Here is a 17,263-nt window from a genome sequence, read left to right as displayed (position 1 = left end):
GGATTCAAACCACCGACCTCCTGATCGGCAAGCCCTAGGCTCTGTGGTTTAACTCACAGAGCCACCTGCATCCCCAGGTAAAAGGTACTGAACCCAAATACATTTGGGACTAACTTCCCCACCCAACTACCCAAGAGTGGCCCTCAAACAATATGTCAAGTCTCTGTGATTTCAACCTCAATTAGACAGTAAACTATAAGGAAATAATGTACTGTTCAGTCTGGCAAGTGATTCAGTGGCATGGCCTAGCAGAGCAGCAACTGTGTGCCCTACTAAGGGCAACAGCTTTGAAGAATGGAAAATAATTCAGTAAATTGTGTGAAGTGTGGCAGGACTGCAGCAGAATATACTGGGGACCTCCGAACAGTGGCGTAGCGTAGGGGGTGCAGGGGGGGCCGGCCGCACCGGGCGCAACATCTGGGGTTAGGGCAAATCCACGGGTTAGGGGGCGCAAATCCACGGGTTAGGGGGCGCAAATTACTTGCCTTGCCCCGGGTGCTGACAACCCACGCTACGCCACTGCCTCCGAAGGACCCCGTAAGAGCCTGCTATAAGAGCATGCCGTCCCTGCTTCTGGTTTAATCAAATGAGAATCTGCTGCTAGAGTTAAACACAAAATAGTGGGAAGAAGGAAACAATGAGAGGCAGAGAACATGTGAACTTAAGAAGAGCCTGCTGAATCAGGCCAAAGACCCATCTAGTCCAGGACCCTGTTTGTTCAATGGCCAACCAAATGGAAGCAGCACTCCCCCCCCCCCCAGTTGCATACCATGTTGAAGTGGTGCTTCCTTTTGTGTGTCCTGAATTTTCAAATATTCCACTTCATTTAATGAGGGAAGGGGTTGCAGTTCAGCAGTAGAGCATCTGCTTTCATGCAGAAGGTAAGTTCCATTTCCCACAGACATGCATAGTAACAAGGAAAATGGGTGAAACAAGCTTATTTAAGGACTTGCTATTTAGGTTCTATGATACAGCCCAGGCATAGGCAAACTCTGGCCCTCCAGATGTTTGGGACTACAATTCCCATCATCCCTGACCACTGGTCCTGTTAGCTAGGGATGATGGGAAGTGTAGTCCCAAACATCTGGAGGGCCAGAGTTTGCCTATGCCTGATATAGCAGAACATAAACAGCGTGCACAAAAAATGTATTCATTTTCTTTCGTAGATAAGGCAATGCTGCATCAACAGTCTCAAACTTTTACAGGTTTTCAGTAAGAAAAGCTCCAGTTTTAATACTTGTGTTTGCAGGAATGACATACGTTAATTTCAAGTATTCTACTTATGAATTCCATACCCACAAGAAAAAAAGTAGCTATAATCCAGAAGGACACTGGGATTCCAACTGTTGAACAACAGAAAGGCAAATATTTGTACTTCCCAATGCTTAATGCTGATTGTCAATTTTCCACAAATTCAGCAAGTGCTTCTGGAATACTGCTACTGCTGTTGCACAAAGTATGCCACATGCAAAGTAAAAATCAGTCACCTGGTCTATGTTCATTTCTCTATCTACATATGGTTCACAGAGATGATGGTGAAGATCACAGAGATGATGGTGAGTAATCGAAAAAGTGTCAGTATCAGAGACTTTCACTGTAGAAACACTCTTCAACTCAATATTCTGAAAAGTTTGAAGAATAAATTTGTTTTAATAGGATGACTGTGCTAAACAACCAAGAACATGAACAGTACAAGGTCACCCATTACAAACAATGTAAAACCCATCTAAAGACAGATGTCTCCAAACTCCCACCAAAACTGACCAAAGTGAGAGATTTAGGCATGTCTGTAAGAGGAACTCCACATTTTCCCATATATGAGGCTATAAGATTATATGAATATCTGTGTGTCATTATTCTTATACTAATGTTTGGGGGGGGGGGGAGCTCTGGATTGTTTTTATTACTACAGTGGAACCTTGGGTTGCGGATGTAATCCGTAAGGTAATCCGCAACTTCTAGGCCTCTTAAACTTTTTTTTTTAATTAACCTTTTTTTTTTTTTTGAAAGGAATACATTAGTCCCTATGATGAGACTTTTAATCAGCTAGGATCCAACATCTTTTAAAGTTTCTGAAAAGAATACTCACTTCAAAAGGGGGAGGGGGAGGAGGTGGTAGGCTTGCAATTTTAGCAGCTCTCTCTTTTTCAACATCCAGCGCATTCTTCCGTGCATTTGCTCTCCTTGTTTAGAAGGGGGAAAGCAAGAAATAAGACATTCAAATCAGATTTTGTGCATGGCTAAATCAAACAAATAGTTAAGACATAATCAATAGTTTTATTAGTTGGCTATATACTGAATTTCAAGGATAATAAAACTAAGAGGCAGCAGGCTGTTATCCAACTCAGTGACAAGTGTTTTTAAAAAGGGCGAGAACCAGAGAGCAGAATGCAACTTCCCACAACACCCTGCAGGTTATTTGACTCGCTTCCCTTTGTTACATTGCCCTTCCTATTCCCACAAAAAGGAATAGGCTGGTCTATACCACATGTTTTGGGCTACAACCCCCACCAACATGGCCAATAGAAATTATGGAAGTTGTAGTCACAAACATCTGAAGGGCAACAGGTTGGGGAAGGCTAGTCTGTAGACAAGAGCCAGTAATGGTTATAGAGTGTCAGACTAGAACCTAGGAGACCAGATTCAAGTCCTCACTCAGCCATGAAACTCACTGTGTGACCTTGAGCCGGTCACTCACTTTCAGCCTAACCTATCTCACAGGGTTCTTACAAGGATAAAATGGGGAGGAGGGGACCTACGTACACCAATTGAGCTCTATGACAAAAGGTGGGGAAAATAAATGCAATAAATAAATGCACAGCTGCTGCAGTCCTTAGACCAAAACAGAAATCCAATGCTGTTAAGACGGTAATTCTATGCACAACTGCTCGCAAGCAAGTCTCAGTGAATTCAGCAAGTCATAATGCAGAATGAAAACACATACGATTGGGCTATAGGAGTGTCTTTGCACAGCACAAACAATGTATCGCAGGAAGTGGAAGTTAAAAGGAACCATGCAAGGAGAGGAAGGGAAGTCCATCAATGATCGTATTTTTTAATGTAATAGAATATGTAATATGTAATTTTCTTTTTCCTATTACTTTTGGGGTTTTTTTTTCCTTGTGTTGAAATCTATCAGAAATGCAAAACAAAACAAAACAAAACCTCCAAAAAACAACTGTAATATTCTTCAGAAAATGCAATTCCTAATACAGTGATACCTCGGGTTAAGTACTTAATTCGTTCCAGAGGTCCGTTCTTAACCTGAAACTGTTCTTAACCTGAAGCACCAATTTAGCTAATGGGGCCTCCTGCTGCCGCCACGCTGCCAGAGCATGATTTCTGTTCTCACCCTGAAGCAAAGTTCTTAACCCGAGGTAGTATTTCTGGGTTAGCGGAGTCTGTAACCTGAAGCGTATGTAACCTGAGGTACCACTGTAATTACTGAGAGGTTCTGCCAAAAGTACGAGTAAGCAGAAAGGCACGTGCTAAAGCAAGGCAACCCCATGCCCTCCCTCCTTAACAATTCAGCCTTCTGCTGCAGCCCCAACTCAAGAGATACTATTGGGCTGTGCAGGGAGCTGGAAAGCTTCAATGCATGAACCCAGGTGCAACCCTACATATGCACACATGCAAGAGACTTTGGGACATTAAAGCAGTGAAGGTTCATTTTATGTACAATTTACCTTGCTTGCTCCCTTAGCAACTTCTCTTTTTTATTTTTCTGCTCCTTTAGCGCTTCCTTATGCCTCTTTTCTGCTCTTTGTTTCCTTTCCTTTGCCAGCTTGGCCAGAGCCTCCAAATCTGGTTCCTTTGAAATTAAATGTATATGTTGAACGATTGTCATAGAAACAAATTAACATCAGACTTTTAATTCAAACAGCTTAAAAGTGTATCTAAGACGTCAGGTAAGCTTCCCTTTTGTGCAGATGTCATGACCTGTCTTTGTGCCAGCTTTTAATAGAAAATGTTTGCAGGGGCTCAATCTAAGGAATAATTTTGCCATCAAAATGTGCTGTGGAGCTAGTGTTAGCTCTAATGGCTGCCTTTCCACCAGGACTGGGTCTATACTCATTGCTATTGAAGCAGGACCCACCAGAGTAAAGCTACTGTATCAACTTATGAGTAAAATGGATTTTTCTAATTCCATGGAAAGTTTTGGCATTTTACTCTAATACCTTTTCTTTGTCTCTATAGATGGTCCTATGTTAAGTACTTGCTTCACTTTAAGTGGACGTTTAATGATCAAAATGTTGATGGCATTAATATTTTGCACTGATAAAAGGGCAAGGTTTATTCTCAGTATGGGAGCATCTTTGTAAATATCAGCGTTCCACACCATTTCCCAATTCATTCGCTTTCAAAGGTTCCAATGATCATTATAAATTTCAAATCCACTAATTTGTCATTAGCTGCCTCTTCAATATACAAGTTGAACAATTTCACAGCTCCACTTATCCTAGGATTTAACATACTTCAATTATCAACAGATTAAGTAATGCCACCCCCCTTGACAAACAAAACTGAAGTCTGCAGCACAGCTGTGTACTACCATTTTACACCTGCCCAACATTTAACTATTTGCCTTATTTTGCTCTATTTGCATGCTTAAATGTGTGGCACATAAATTCATAGAGTCTGAATTTCCATGTCTTCCTTCACATATATAGATGTAAGAAAAAAGTAACACCTGTCAACTTGTTTTATTAGTACACAATAACATATATATTAGTAAAACATACAGCTTTTCTAATTTCAGTTGAGTAGATATTTGCAGAAAGTCTTGGTTGCTATAGTATCACATCCATAATTTACCTACATTTTCTTTTGCTTGTCTATGCCCTTCTCCTATAGCTCTTAAGCTTGACAGATAAAGCTTTTCCAAGGCTCGAATCTTTTCATCTTGTGCTCTTTGCCACTCTGCTTTCAGTTCTTCTGCCAAATGATGCAGCTGCTCATCTCTTCTCTGCTTAACATCTTGCCTTATCTGCAAAGCAATATTCTTCTCCTGCTCTCTAACCTGGAGGGAAAAATATATTTGTTGATGATTTTATATTTTGTAGAGGACTGTAGACTTCTTTTTAAATTGTTATTCTACTTGAATTCTTTGCTCACCTTACTTAATCCCACTTGCTTTACTATGCTAGACCGTTATCTGCTTCTTGACAAATAGGACACCTGTGAAATAAGGGCCAGCAACAAGGAAATAGAACAGGCATAGGCAAACTCGGCCCTCCAGATGTTTTGGGACTACAACTCCTATCATCCCTAGCTAATTTGACCTTGTATAGCTGACACCTCAGCAACACTGTAGTCAAGTTCTCTCTACCCTTTTTTGCTCCTGAGTGGGAAAGTATATGTGGCTGAAGTGCTCTGGTGTCTTGGTGACACAACGGACAGCTCTTCTCTCAACCATGGAACCAGAGAGGGGGGCAAGAATTGCCATAAAACTGAAGATAGGACCCGCTTCAATCTCTGCAGCTCCCAGGTTGGGGCAAATGCTACAGCTTGTCAGACTCAGAATCAGTCTGCTCCCATGCAGAATGAAAATGTGGAAGCCTGCAGATTCAATTGTCTCATGCAGGGTTTCCCAAGCTTGGGTCTCCAGCTGTTGTTGGACTACAACTCCCATCATCCCCAGCTAGCAGGAGCAGTGGTCAAAGATGATGGGACCTGTAGTCTGGAGACCCAAGCTTGGGAAACCCTGGCCTAAAGGAAGGCCATTCCCAACAATGCAAACACACCTGCTGTAGCCTTAATTTCCTTCTCCTTTCATGTTCTTCTTTCAGCAGCTGAGCTTCTTCATTGGGACTAAGTCTAAGTCCCACAGCTTTGGCCACTTTTCTTTTCATCTTTGCAGACGTGTAATGCTCTATTCTGCATTAGCAAAACAAAATACAACAGGAATAAACTTTCACTCTAACTTAGTGAAGATAAAGCACAAAATCAACAAGTGTCTGCAACAGGAACCAAAAAGCTTGTTCTCATGGCAACAATAATTATGTTCAGGTAAGACAACAGCATGGGCAGGAAATGAGACTGAGATTAATCAGCTAACCTTCTGTAGGCATACCAGCCTTCCTCCATCTACCAATCCAAATAACTTTATTGTGGGTAGTGGAGAACACTATCTGGCATTGGCACCACCTGACTATAATTAACAAGAACAATGTGCAAGTTGTAAGAATGGACTAACATTAGTTTTGAGCCATTTCTCTTCAGCCATCAATGAAATTAAATTCTAGTTCTTTTTTTTACCCAATACATATTTAGCCCTCTTCAATATGGCATACAATATTCAAAGCAAATGCTGAACATTTTAGCCGTACATCCTTCTGGAAGCACAACACCCCATTCACTTCACGAATAGCGTATAAAGACTACTTCCACCCTTTCAAATGGAATGCTTTTAAAAGTAATGAAGTGTGCATAAAAATAAAAGGAAGAGAAAGTAAAATGAATGGGGTTTGATTACTTGTCACCATGCTTTTCAGACACACTGTCATCTTGTTTTCAAATTTCTCACCGCCATCAAAATGCTGTTCTGAAGAACTGAGCTAAAGCTTTATTGGAGAGCTGAAAATATAACAAGCAATATGAAAGCACCTCAAGGTCACGCTGCCTTTGGGGCATATTCCCTCCATACTTCAGAACTCACACAGATACGTAATTACTCTGGTGGATAAATGGGCACAGGATTCAGCTTACATTTTTCAAAAGCAAAAGTGTATCGCACAAGCAGCTTCAAAAGAAAAGCACCACTGAGGGTTCATAAGGCCTCCAGTGGGTTGAATTTCATAAAGTTTAACCAACAAGCAAAATCTTAAGATCTTCCTTAATGCATCTTTTACCCATGGTATGTTCAAACAAGACTGTCTTGGGAGATCTCTAACCTTGTGTAAAAAAAAGAATTTTAACTATGTAAAAAAATGAAAAAGAAAAATGAAAAGCAGACATTTGCATTGAAGTGACAAATATCAATACAACGAGGATTCTCCAGAACTTAAGTCTTCTCTGACTACAGTGGCTTGAGGCAAAATAGCTTTTTGCTTTACTGCCCTAAGGCTCCAAAATAAATGACAAAAACCCCACGCACTGACAGTTAACCTGCCCTTACTAACACTTAATCATATTCATGCAAAATTAGCTGTTGCTTATGAAACATTTCAAAACGAAGAGAAACCTGTTTGCTGCCTTAGGGCATGTTGCTATTCTGAGAACAGCAGCCACATCAGACCCCAGCATTTCCAAAGCCCACCCAATGCTATGAAGGGAAAACAGTCAAAAGTCACTTACGCTGTAGAAACTCACAGAGCATCTTCTATAACATGGAAAACAGTTCAAAGAAAACACAGTTGGGAAGGAGGGAGAGCATATTTAAACATGTTCACAGTGAAGGGAGCTTAGCTTAAGAGAACTAATAATGCAATCCTCAACAAACTTGCTAGAAAGTAAGCCCTGATTAGTTCAGGGTGACATACTTCTAAATAAAAAGCATGGGATTGCACAACATGTTTGTGGTGTGCATGCTTAATTTTAACTAAAATTTTAATTTCCTTGTTGAACAGGAACCAATTCTATATCTGTCCTGGAATCAACATCAAGATATAGTTGCGACAGCAGTAAGATTGGATTCAGGAAACCCAGTTTAAAAATCATGCAAGGCTAATTCACAATGTTGCAACAAATGTATGTTATTGATCTAAAGCAGGAATGAGGAAAGCCTATGTCTGCCAAAATGTTCTTGGTCTAGAACTCCCTTATCCGTAACCATTGGCCATGGTGATTGGGGCTGACGGGAGTTGCAGTCCAATAGCATCTGAAGGGCCACAGCTGATCCCTAACCCTGATTTGAAGTATTTTGATCTTGCCTCTTGATCATGATGCTTAGTGAAATCGCTAACAATATAAAATCACAAAAAGCAAGGTAAGAGCAGTTAAAACAATTAACAATTGAAAGAAACAATGAACGATGTCAGAGTAAGAAACAGTGCTAGGTTTCATTAAAAGCTTTGGAGGACAATGTTTTCAACCTCTTTCCAAAGGGCATAAGGCATAGCCCCCCCCCCCCCGCCAAGCTGGAAAAAGAAAGGGTATTTCAGAGGCTTGGCACCACAACCCAAAAGGCCACATTCGTTTCTGATATGTGGGAACAGTTTGCCTTGTCTTATTCATGCCATAAAGCAAGAAAGCATGACACACACACACACCCTACGCTACACTACACAACACAATCACAGTTCATGGCACATGTATGCAAGTATTTACAGGCAACTAACACTAGTGTACATACAGCAAATCTGAATTCCTCATGAGCTGCAAATCAGTTATTAGTGATGAATCCTTGTAAGTCGTTAAAATGAAGCGAGGAAAGTCAACGTAATAAATAATAAAGAACCATATCTGGTTCAGAGGTAGAGTTATGGAACGGCAGAGGTCAAATGTGACTAGTGGATGACTGCAGAATTGGGAGTTTGCAAAACAATAACAACTGCCCTCCCAACCAACAATTTACATTGGGCATACTGTCTAAGAATATACTCCATTGGTACCATGCTGTTTTTCAGTGTTTCGTTACCCCCAAGTATTTTTTTCTCATTGCGATTAGCCAAGCATCCTTGGAAAAGCTATTCCCTCTCAAACTGAGGTTTTTGTGAGGGCAAAATAGGCAAAGAATAGCAAATTAACATTTAGCATCTATATCAAATCTGAAGCATTCTAAAAGCTAATTCACATATATTACACAATAACGCTACACATATTGAAAACTGTTGAAGAAACTGTTCACTTGGAGAAGAGTATACTAAGAGTTAATGTGAATTCCTCCCATTTATTAACAAGTCTTATGGTACCTTAAAAATCAGGAAGTTTATCGAGATACAATATATGCTACTGTTTAAATAAAGAGAAGTAAAGACCTCCAAGGTGCCCTAAAAACAGTACATTAAGTACTAATGCATTTAGAATAATACGGTTCTTCTTGAGGAGCATTTGATTGAATGGCTTTGTTCAGAAGTACATTCCACAAACCAGTTTATGAAGCTGGAAACCAATTCTGAGCTGGTATATTCCTTCCCACACCACGCCACACTCCTCTCCCTCGCAGGGCTTGTTTTAAAACCGAATTTCCGGCGACACACAAACCAGCATAATGTTAACTAACCAGGATAATAAGCAGATTATCTGACACAAAACAGGGTTTGAACATAATCACCCATTCCCACCACCCTTCTGAGTAATAACCCTCCCCACTCTCTCACTATATATAAGGGTCTTCTGACTTTTCAGTGTACAGTCATACCTCGGGTTGAATACGCTTTGAGTTGAGCGCGTTCGAGTTGCGCTCCTTGGCAACCCGGAAGTAACGGCGCACGTTACTTCCAGGTTTCGCCGCTTGCACATGCGCAGATGCTCAAAATGACATCATGCGCATGCGCAGAAGCGGCAAAAAGCGATGCGCACGTGCGCAGATTTGCCATCGCTAGTTACATTTACTTCTAGATACGAACAGGGCTCCAGAACGGATCCCATTCGTATCTAGAGGTACCACTGTATCTGAAGAAGTGTGCATGCACACGAAAGCTCATACCAATAACTAACTTAGTTGGTCTCTATGGTGCTACTGGAATTTTTTCTTTTTGTAATAGGGAACTTCAGTTTAAGACAAAGTCAGGATCTCTACACCAAAACAAACATACAGGGAGAGGGGCGAATTCTTACCTCTGAGTAAGTCCTGCTACTTAAAAATGAAATTGGGCTTCACTGTAATTTCCTGAACGTGCTTGTGAGATCTCCTCCTCTTCGCTCCTGCGCAGATTCCTCCAATAAGCTTCCATGGGTCACAGCCTACTTTGCCAGGTACTTAAAAGTTAGTCACCTAACGTGGCGGACGTGCAGTTGATTACAATGTGCCGATTCATATTCATAAAGAGGGTAGAGGAAGAGCTGAACCGATCCCCTCAGCGGATTCCCAACGGCTCTTTTTATGCTAGCTGGATAATCACTTCATGCATGTGATAAAAAGTGGCCCATGGCTTATTTATTCAATTTATTGTCATTTCTCTACAATATTTATATACTACTTTTCGGGAAGGCCTCACAAAGCGGCTTATGCCTCGATACCTACGTTGGCCTTAACGCCGCCCGCGAGGTTCTTCATTAAAACGGACTCCTCCAACAGCCTCACCCCCCTCACAAGAGTTTCCGCCTCCAGTCGCCGCTGCTGACGTCACATCCGCCGCCCCAAACCGCCTTCCCGCCCCGCCCCCCACATGCCTTCTCCGATTGGCCGGTGGGTGGAAACCGCCCAAGCCGCGCGGGAAACCGGGCGGGCTCTCGCGACAGGGTGGTGGGACGAAAGCGTTCTGCGCGTGCGCGGCTGGTCCGGAAAAGGCGAGAGGAGAAGCGGTTTCACAGGGCGGACCCGAAAGGGAGACTAGAGCCTCGAAGTGCGCCTGCGCGGAAATGGAAGGAGCCTTCTCCCGGCCTCACCCGTAAAAGGAAGCACGCATGCGCAGCTGTTGGTTTTCAGCGTAGGGGGTGAATACTTTTAATTACACGGATAATGGTTTGGTGTTTTTTTCCCCCTCGTTCGTCATGGGTATTGATTGGAGATCAAAAGGAGATCCTCTTTGAATGCATGGCTGTAGCGGAAGGGGCGGGGTCGAGGTCTTGTCCGCGTTAATGAATGTACACGCATACTTTGCTGTCGCTAAATTAACGTGGGAATTACAAGAAGCGTGTACTCCTTGGGAATGTGATGCATACCTGACTTCTTGCTTCAGTGGCTTTTTTAAAAAAACTTCATTTGCCTTTGGGAATTGTGTCGTGTAGTTACATGGGCCCTGAGTGCTTGTCACAGAAATCATGCAGGGGGCGTTTTGCCAAAACTGGGGTGCAGATTTAGACTATTGGTTGTTGTTTAGTCGTTTAGTCGTGTCTGACTCTTCGTGAGCCCATGGATCAGAGCACGCCAGGCACTCCTGTCTTCCACTGCCTCCCGCAGTTTGGTCAAACTCATGCTGGTAGCTTCGAGAACACTGTCCAACCATCTCATCCTCTGTCGCCCCTTCTCCTTGTGCCCTCCATCTTTCCCAACATCAGGGTCTTTCCCAGGGAGTCTTCTCTTCTCATGAGGTGGCCAAAGTATTGGAGCCTCAGCTTCACGATCTGTCCTTCCAGTGAGCACTCAGGGCTGATTTCCTTAAGAATGGAGAGGTTTGATCTTCTTGCAGTCCATGGGCTATTGGTAGAGCCTGTTATTGCTATGCCTTGACTTTCTGGCTCCCTAGTTGCTGGGCTACAACTCCCATCACACACCAGCGGAACGTCCTTTCAGCAGATCTTATCAACCATTACTAAACGTCCCCCTCCCTCAAAAACCCTCTCCCGTATAGCTGCTCTACAATGCCCATCTAGCTCAGCACTGTCTATACCAGGAGTAAGGGGCTTCAGGCATGGGGGCCAAATGCATACCCCACCCCCACGCCTTTATTTGATCCTCAGAGCTTTCCCCACCGCTCACTTCACACCCTGGGTTTTTTTACCTGGAATGTGGTCTTGAAGTCTGATATTGTCTGATTGTCTGGTATTGGGTGGAGGATAGAGTAGAAACCAGCTTACAGTACAAAGGTAAAGTTTACTTTTGATGCACTGCCTACTTCCGCCTCTGGTCATACCCACCACGGCCATGGGGCCCTCTAAAAGTTGCCCAGAAAACAATGCGGTCCTTGGGCTGAAAAAGCTTCCTCACAGATAATTAGAAGGTACTTGAAAGTATCAAATAGGCCTAGGATTAGAATAAGAATGTTGTATAGTAATATGGATTTAAACTAGTAAGAAAAGAGATGAATATAGTAAATGCAAGAAGTTAATTGTATTAGAAAGATGATATTGGAGAACTGTCACAAAGGTGTCACAATGAAATTCAGTTAGGGGGGATTTGAGGAAGTCAGATAACAATGAAAGTTAATTTGGATTTTAGAAGTAATAAGTGTTTTTCTTTTTCTTTTTAGTACAGTGGTACCTCGGGTTAAGTACTTAATTCGTTCCGGAGGTCTGTTCTTAACCTGAAACTGTGCTTAACCTGAAGCACCACTTTAGCTAATGGGGCCTCCTGCTGCCGTCGCGCCACCGGAGCACAATTTCTGTTCTCATCCTAAAGCAAAGTATTTAACCCGAGGTAATATTTCTGGGTTAGCGGAGTCTGTAACCTGAAGCGTATGTAACCCGAGGTACCACTGTATTGTAATGTGTTTTGTTTTGTGTCTTTTATATGTTATATTTGTTGTAAATGTGGAAAATTAATAAAAAAATTGAAAAAAAAAGAAAAAGGTTCCTCACCCCTGGTTCATACTGACACTGACAGCGACTCCTCTAAATTTCAGACAGGAGACATTCACAACCCTACCCGGAGATTATGGGGATTGAACCTGGGATCATCTGCATGCAAAGCAAGTGATATCCCCCTGAGTACTTTCCCTCCTTCATTTGGTTTTCTCCTCTTTTCTCCAGAGTTTGCCTCATTCTCAGAATGAACAAGCAGAAGAAGGCAGCATACACTGAGCAGACCACAACCCTTGACAAGTTTGGTTCTGATATCATTGCTGAAATTGAGAATCTCTTTGGGAAGAAGTTCTCGTACATCAAACCACCCAACAATGAATGGCAGCTGCCAGATCCTAACCAGACTTTTAGCTGCGATCACAAAGAGTTCAGTTCCCTTGCCTCCTTGAAGGATTCCCTAAATGAAGTCAAGAACCAGCTGAGCGACAAGAAATTAGATGAGTGGCATCAGCACACATCCTTCACCAACAAAGCAGGGAAGATCATTGCTCACATCAAGCAAGCCGTAAATGCTGAGTTGTGTACCCAAGCTTGGTGCAAATTCCACGAGATCCTGGGCAGCTTCCCTCTCCTCCCAAGCGATGCTCTTCAAAATGGAGAACTCAACTCTGTCCATCTCTGTGAGGCTCCTGGCGCCTTCATAGCCAGCCTCAATCATTACCTCAAGTCTCACCGCATCCCTTGCGACTGGAATTGGGTAGCTAATACCTTGAACCCGTACCATGAAGCAAATGATACCCTTATGATGATTATGGATGACAGGCTTATCGCAAACACTCTGCCCTGGTGGTATTTTGGCCCTGAGAACACGGGGGATGTGATGACGCTCAAACATCTCACGGGACTGCAGCAGTTCATCAGCAACATGGCCACCGTTCACCTGGTCACATCCGACGGGAGCTTTGATTGCCAAGGAAATCCAGGCGAGCAAGAAGCCCTGGTTTCCTCTTTGCATTACTGCGAAACGGTCACTGCTTTAATGACCCTTGGCCTCGGGGGCTCCTTCGTTCTGAAGATGTTCACTCTGTTTGAACATTGTTCCGTTAGCTTGCTGTATCTGCTGAACTGCTCTTTCGAAGAGGTTCACGTGTTTAAACCAGCCACTAGTAAAGCTGGGAATTCTGAGGTGTATGTGGTCTGCCTTCACTATTTGGGCAGGGAGGCCATTCACTTGCTTTTGTCCAAGATGATGCAGAACTTTGGGACGGACATGGTCGAGAAGGCCCTTTTCCCCCAGCACTCCATTCCAGAATCTTTCCTTAAAGCCCACGAAGAGTGCTGTTCGTTCTTCCACAGGCACCAAATCGAGACCATTGCTGAGAACCTCCGACTCTTCGAGTGCATGGGCGAGGTGGAGCAGGCGAGGCTGAACGCTTTACGGGATTGCGCCGTCGAGTTCTTCTTGAAGCGGTTCCAGATGAAGCCTATCGCCAGAAATAACTGGCTTGTGAAGAAGCCCCGTGCGGGCTGTAGCATGAACTCCAAGTGGTGCGGGCAGAGGAACAAATACTTTTGCACGTACAATGAGAGGAAGATTCTGGAGTCTCTGACATGGGAGGAGAAAGTGGCCAAGGGCTGTCTTAATCAATGGGCTGAAGAACATTCCCTCGGTAACGTCGGGAAAAATTGCATCTTGGAAGGAGCTTCTTGCGGCCTGGAGTGTCAGTTATGGTACATCTTGGAGGGGCGGAGGTTGCCGAGAGTGAAGTGTTCTCCCTTCTGTAATGGTGAGGTCCTGAAGAGCCTCAATGAAGCTCTTGAGAAATCTTTCGTTGGCAGGGGAAGCATTGGCGCCCTCAGAAGCCTGGCACAGCAAGAGTGCCAATCTTGCAATGTTCTTACGGAGTCACTGATATTGTCTGAATTGTCTGAACTGATGGAGGTTCCAAATGAAGGTTGCGTTGGCCATAGAAAGTGCTTGACTGTAGGCTTCCCATTGCTTTGTGATGCCAACAGCCCATCTGGCTTGGAAGTTAAACGCTTGGAGTCTGCATCACTCTCAACGTTTGGCTGTTCGTTGCTTCACGATGGGGAACCAAAATACCAGCAGCAGCTCCTGGAGTGCCTTTTGCGTTCGTTCCCAGAGCTTCAGGAAGGGGACGCTTTGCTCCTGCCCATTCTTTCTTGTTTTACGCGCTTCACTGCTGGCTTAGTTTTCATACTGCACAGTTGTTTCCAGCACATCTCATTTGCTTGCCCAACCTCATCTCATCTCTTAGGGGCCAGCGCTGTACTGCTTTGCGCTGGCTACCAAGGTCTTCCAGATCCGGTTTTCCAATACATGCAACAGCTGAAGAAGCTCATGGGTGTACTGCTGGACTCGGACTCCCCGCAGCAAGTCTTGCAGTTTGTGCCTATGGAGAACCTTCTAAAGGGGCAGTTGCTGGAGTTTCTGTGGGACCTAAATACCGCCATTGCAAAGAGACAGCTGCATTTGATTGTCCAAATCGAGCAACAGCAAATGACATGACTTTTAGTTCAAAGCCGCAAGTTGCCTCCACCTTTTTCACCTATCTGCTGGGGGGGGGGATGCTTCTTTTTAAACCATAGGGAACCCTTTTTTAATATATGGTATTTTGAGACAATAAGTCCTCCTCTGCTGTCCTTTGTACTTTACTATCCTGCTGCCTTGTTCTCTGTTTATATACAACTTATGAGGCCCTGGGGAAATTTTATTATACAGGAGCCACAGCTGTAACAGAAAAAAGAGTCCTTTTCTATGCCTAACTCTGACTTATAAGTTGGGACCAAATCTGCCTAGCTTAGTGCTGCTTCAGAAGTAGCACTGGCTTCCATTAAAGGTGCCTTCAGGTGAATAGGAGCAGTACATTGCTGGGAAATGTACGCTCATTGTGTGGCTGCATGCACAGAGCAAATCACCTGAGTCTTTCCCAACTGATTGTTGCCCTTTGTGGAGAGCAGCAATAATAATAATGACCCATTTGACAGAGTTGCTCCACCTGATATCACTTGATAAAGACCTGTACCTGCTTGGCTGTTTCATGCATCTGACTCTGTGACAGGTGCTTCTATGGTGGTATTAGAAATTAAAGGCATCCCTTCCACTAGGCTCACCTGGGTTTTGTATATGTGCTTCAAACACCCCTTTTAACTGTGAACCTAATTGTGCCTTTTCAGTGCTGTCGAGTGTTTCAGCATATAGGATCTTATGATAAAACATTTACCCACTTCTCCAGTTCTGCAAGGCCTTTCTACTCCCATCCTGGATAACCCTTCTGTGTTTCTATAAGAACAGACCCCAGGCTTGTAGTGGGGACAGAACTCAGGTGAATGTGCAGGAAGAGCTTCTGCTATGAACATAAAAGCCACAAGATTGAGTCATCAGGAAAGTCCCTGTAGACTCTTGCTGTCAGTCAAACAAAGGCGGGCCTTTGTTCTTCTTCCACCTCCCCTTTGGAATACAAGATAAATGGAATTCTGGCATTGTTTTGGTTTGGGAACCGCCTGTTTAATGTGGGATAGTGTGAATCTTGGACACATTTTTCCATTTTTCATGGTTTCAGTTCACCCTTTCCTCATTCGGGTGCAATGAGTGTCTTGTGATGGCTCAGAGCTGCAGGATTGGATCCTAACCACGCTGTGAGCAGCTGGTCTGGAAGAACATTGGCCAGCAAGGGGCTGTTCAGGCAGTGTTAGCATGTGAATAACAAGCAGCTATTGAGTACCTGTCAACCAGCAAGAGCATTCAGCTGGCTGAAACTCCCAGTGCTGTTAGGGAAGCTGCATGCAGCCTTTCCACCTGAGAAGTTGTATCTTCTGCACAACTGCCAAACAAATACCTTAAACTAGCATCCCCTGGGAGGTTCTCCTGTGCAAGCCCTACCAGAGTAGACAGGAGCTGTGTGACTCTGCTTCACTATGAGGCTAGGCCGTCACTTCCTAGTAAACTGTACTCCTAATGTGCCTGTGGCCTTGAGCTAATGTCCGTATCCAACCCTGTCATTGTGCAATGAGAATGGCCTCCTGCTTGTGCAACAGGACTTCACCTTCCTTTTCTCCTCCTTGCAGCCTCCCACATGCCCCAAAAATCTGCTCCAGAGGGTTGGGGGGACCTCCGGAGCAGATTTTGGGAGTGCCGGCTGCAGGGTGAAGAAGAGGAACACTGCATGAGCAGTGTTGAGTGCATCATGGTTGCAGAGGGAAAGCGAAGATGTGCAGTTTCACCACTGTAAAATGCATCCTCTCCCTGCCAGGTTACACTTCTTTTACTTTTTTGCAATAACGAAGTTATTATTGGTCCACAAGTGTCCACAGTCTTGTAGCTCAGGCTCTCTCGTTGCCCTTCTGACTCTTCCCCCATTTTCCAGATACGAATTTTCCAGAGAGAATTTTCATTCCTTTTCACCTGTAAGTTCAATGTAGTGTATTTTAAGGAAACTGGGTGTTTCCAGATGTGCTTGGCAAGCTAGATTTGGTAAAAAAAATCTCCAGATGTTGTTTTTCCCTTGGTTTTTTATTTTAATTTTTATTATTATTTTAAGCTTCAAAAGGATGGTTGACATTGTTTTGAAACAAATGGTTGGCGCCTCATGTTGCTACTTTGATTTGGCTACTCTTATTTCTGTTTTGAGCTTTGTAAATTATGAACAGCAAGAAAGTTTGATCTAGAGGAAACTAAGAAAAAATGATTTTGAAAATACAATTTTTGTTTTATTTTCTGTGTTGTGTGTGATTCTTCTTGAAGCGTATACTTAAAAAAAAAACCTTGTTGTGGCTGTGAAGAAACACCATACACGTTTGGAAATTGCTGAAGAAAAGTAGAACTGATTGGGTTATTGCAAAAAAAAAAAAAAAATGTAATAGAAATTTCAAAATAACTTAAGGTTTTTGTGGGGTTTTACTCATTATAAACATTTCCTTCCAGTTAGTTTTAGCCTGTAATGTTAACTTTACCTGA

The 17,263-nt window shown here is 43.3% G+C and overlaps 2 protein-coding genes across 8 annotated transcripts in view; one reads left to right on the top strand and one right to left on the bottom strand.

Annotated features, from left to right (window-relative positions):
• Positions 1-10,254, bottom strand: part of CEP295 (centrosomal protein 295) — a 35,367-nt gene extending 25,113 nt beyond the window's left edge. For 2 of the 6 annotated variants that reach the window (XM_081860016.1, XM_081860020.1), the window contains exons 1-6: positions 9,721-10,010; positions 5,745-5,877; positions 4,820-5,020; positions 3,687-3,811; positions 2,090-2,183; positions 1,488-1,622 (exon numbers count right to left, since the gene is read on the bottom strand). In XM_081860016.1, the coding sequence (XP_081716142.1) occupies positions 1,488-1,622; positions 2,090-2,183; positions 3,687-3,811; positions 4,820-5,020; positions 5,745-5,852 (663 nt within the window). In that variant the 5' untranslated portion in view covers positions 5,853-5,877; positions 9,721-10,010. Of the gene's footprint in view, positions 1-1,487; positions 1,623-2,089; positions 2,184-3,686; positions 3,812-4,819; positions 5,021-5,744; positions 5,878-9,720; positions 10,011-10,126 lie in introns of those variants that run through there. The other 4 variants (XM_081860018.1, XM_081860017.1, XM_081860019.1 and 1 more) reach the window with 4 other exon arrangements.
• CMTR2 (cap methyltransferase 2) lies at positions 10,210-17,019 on the top strand. 2 transcript variants are annotated; one of them, XM_081860326.1, is made up of 2 exons: positions 10,210-10,539; positions 12,514-17,019. In XM_081860326.1, the coding sequence occupies exon 2, from the start codon at positions 12,533-12,535 to the stop codon at positions 14,813-14,815; it is 2,283 nt and encodes a 760-aa protein (XP_081716452.1). In that variant the 5' UTR covers positions 10,210-10,539; positions 12,514-12,532; the 3' UTR covers positions 14,816-17,019. The 2 variants fall into 2 exon arrangements, with proteins under 2 accessions (XP_081716452.1, XP_081716451.1); XM_081860325.1 differs by having other exon boundaries at positions 10,410-11,765.
• The last annotated feature ends 244 nt before the right edge of the window (positions 17,020-17,263 follow it).

This window comes from Podarcis erhardii, assembly GCF_964252035.2.
Source record: "Podarcis erhardii genome assembly, chromosome: 4".
Lineage (NCBI taxonomy): Eukaryota > Metazoa > Chordata > Lepidosauria > Squamata > Lacertidae > Podarcis > Podarcis erhardii.
This window is presented reverse-complemented; position numbering and strand designations above follow the sequence as displayed.

Bases quoted from the DNA above. Each gene is read 5' to 3' on its own strand.
- CMTR2 (XM_081860326.1), top strand. From the start codon at position 12,533: ATGAACAAGCAGAAGAAGGCAGCATACACTGAGCAGACCACAACCCTT.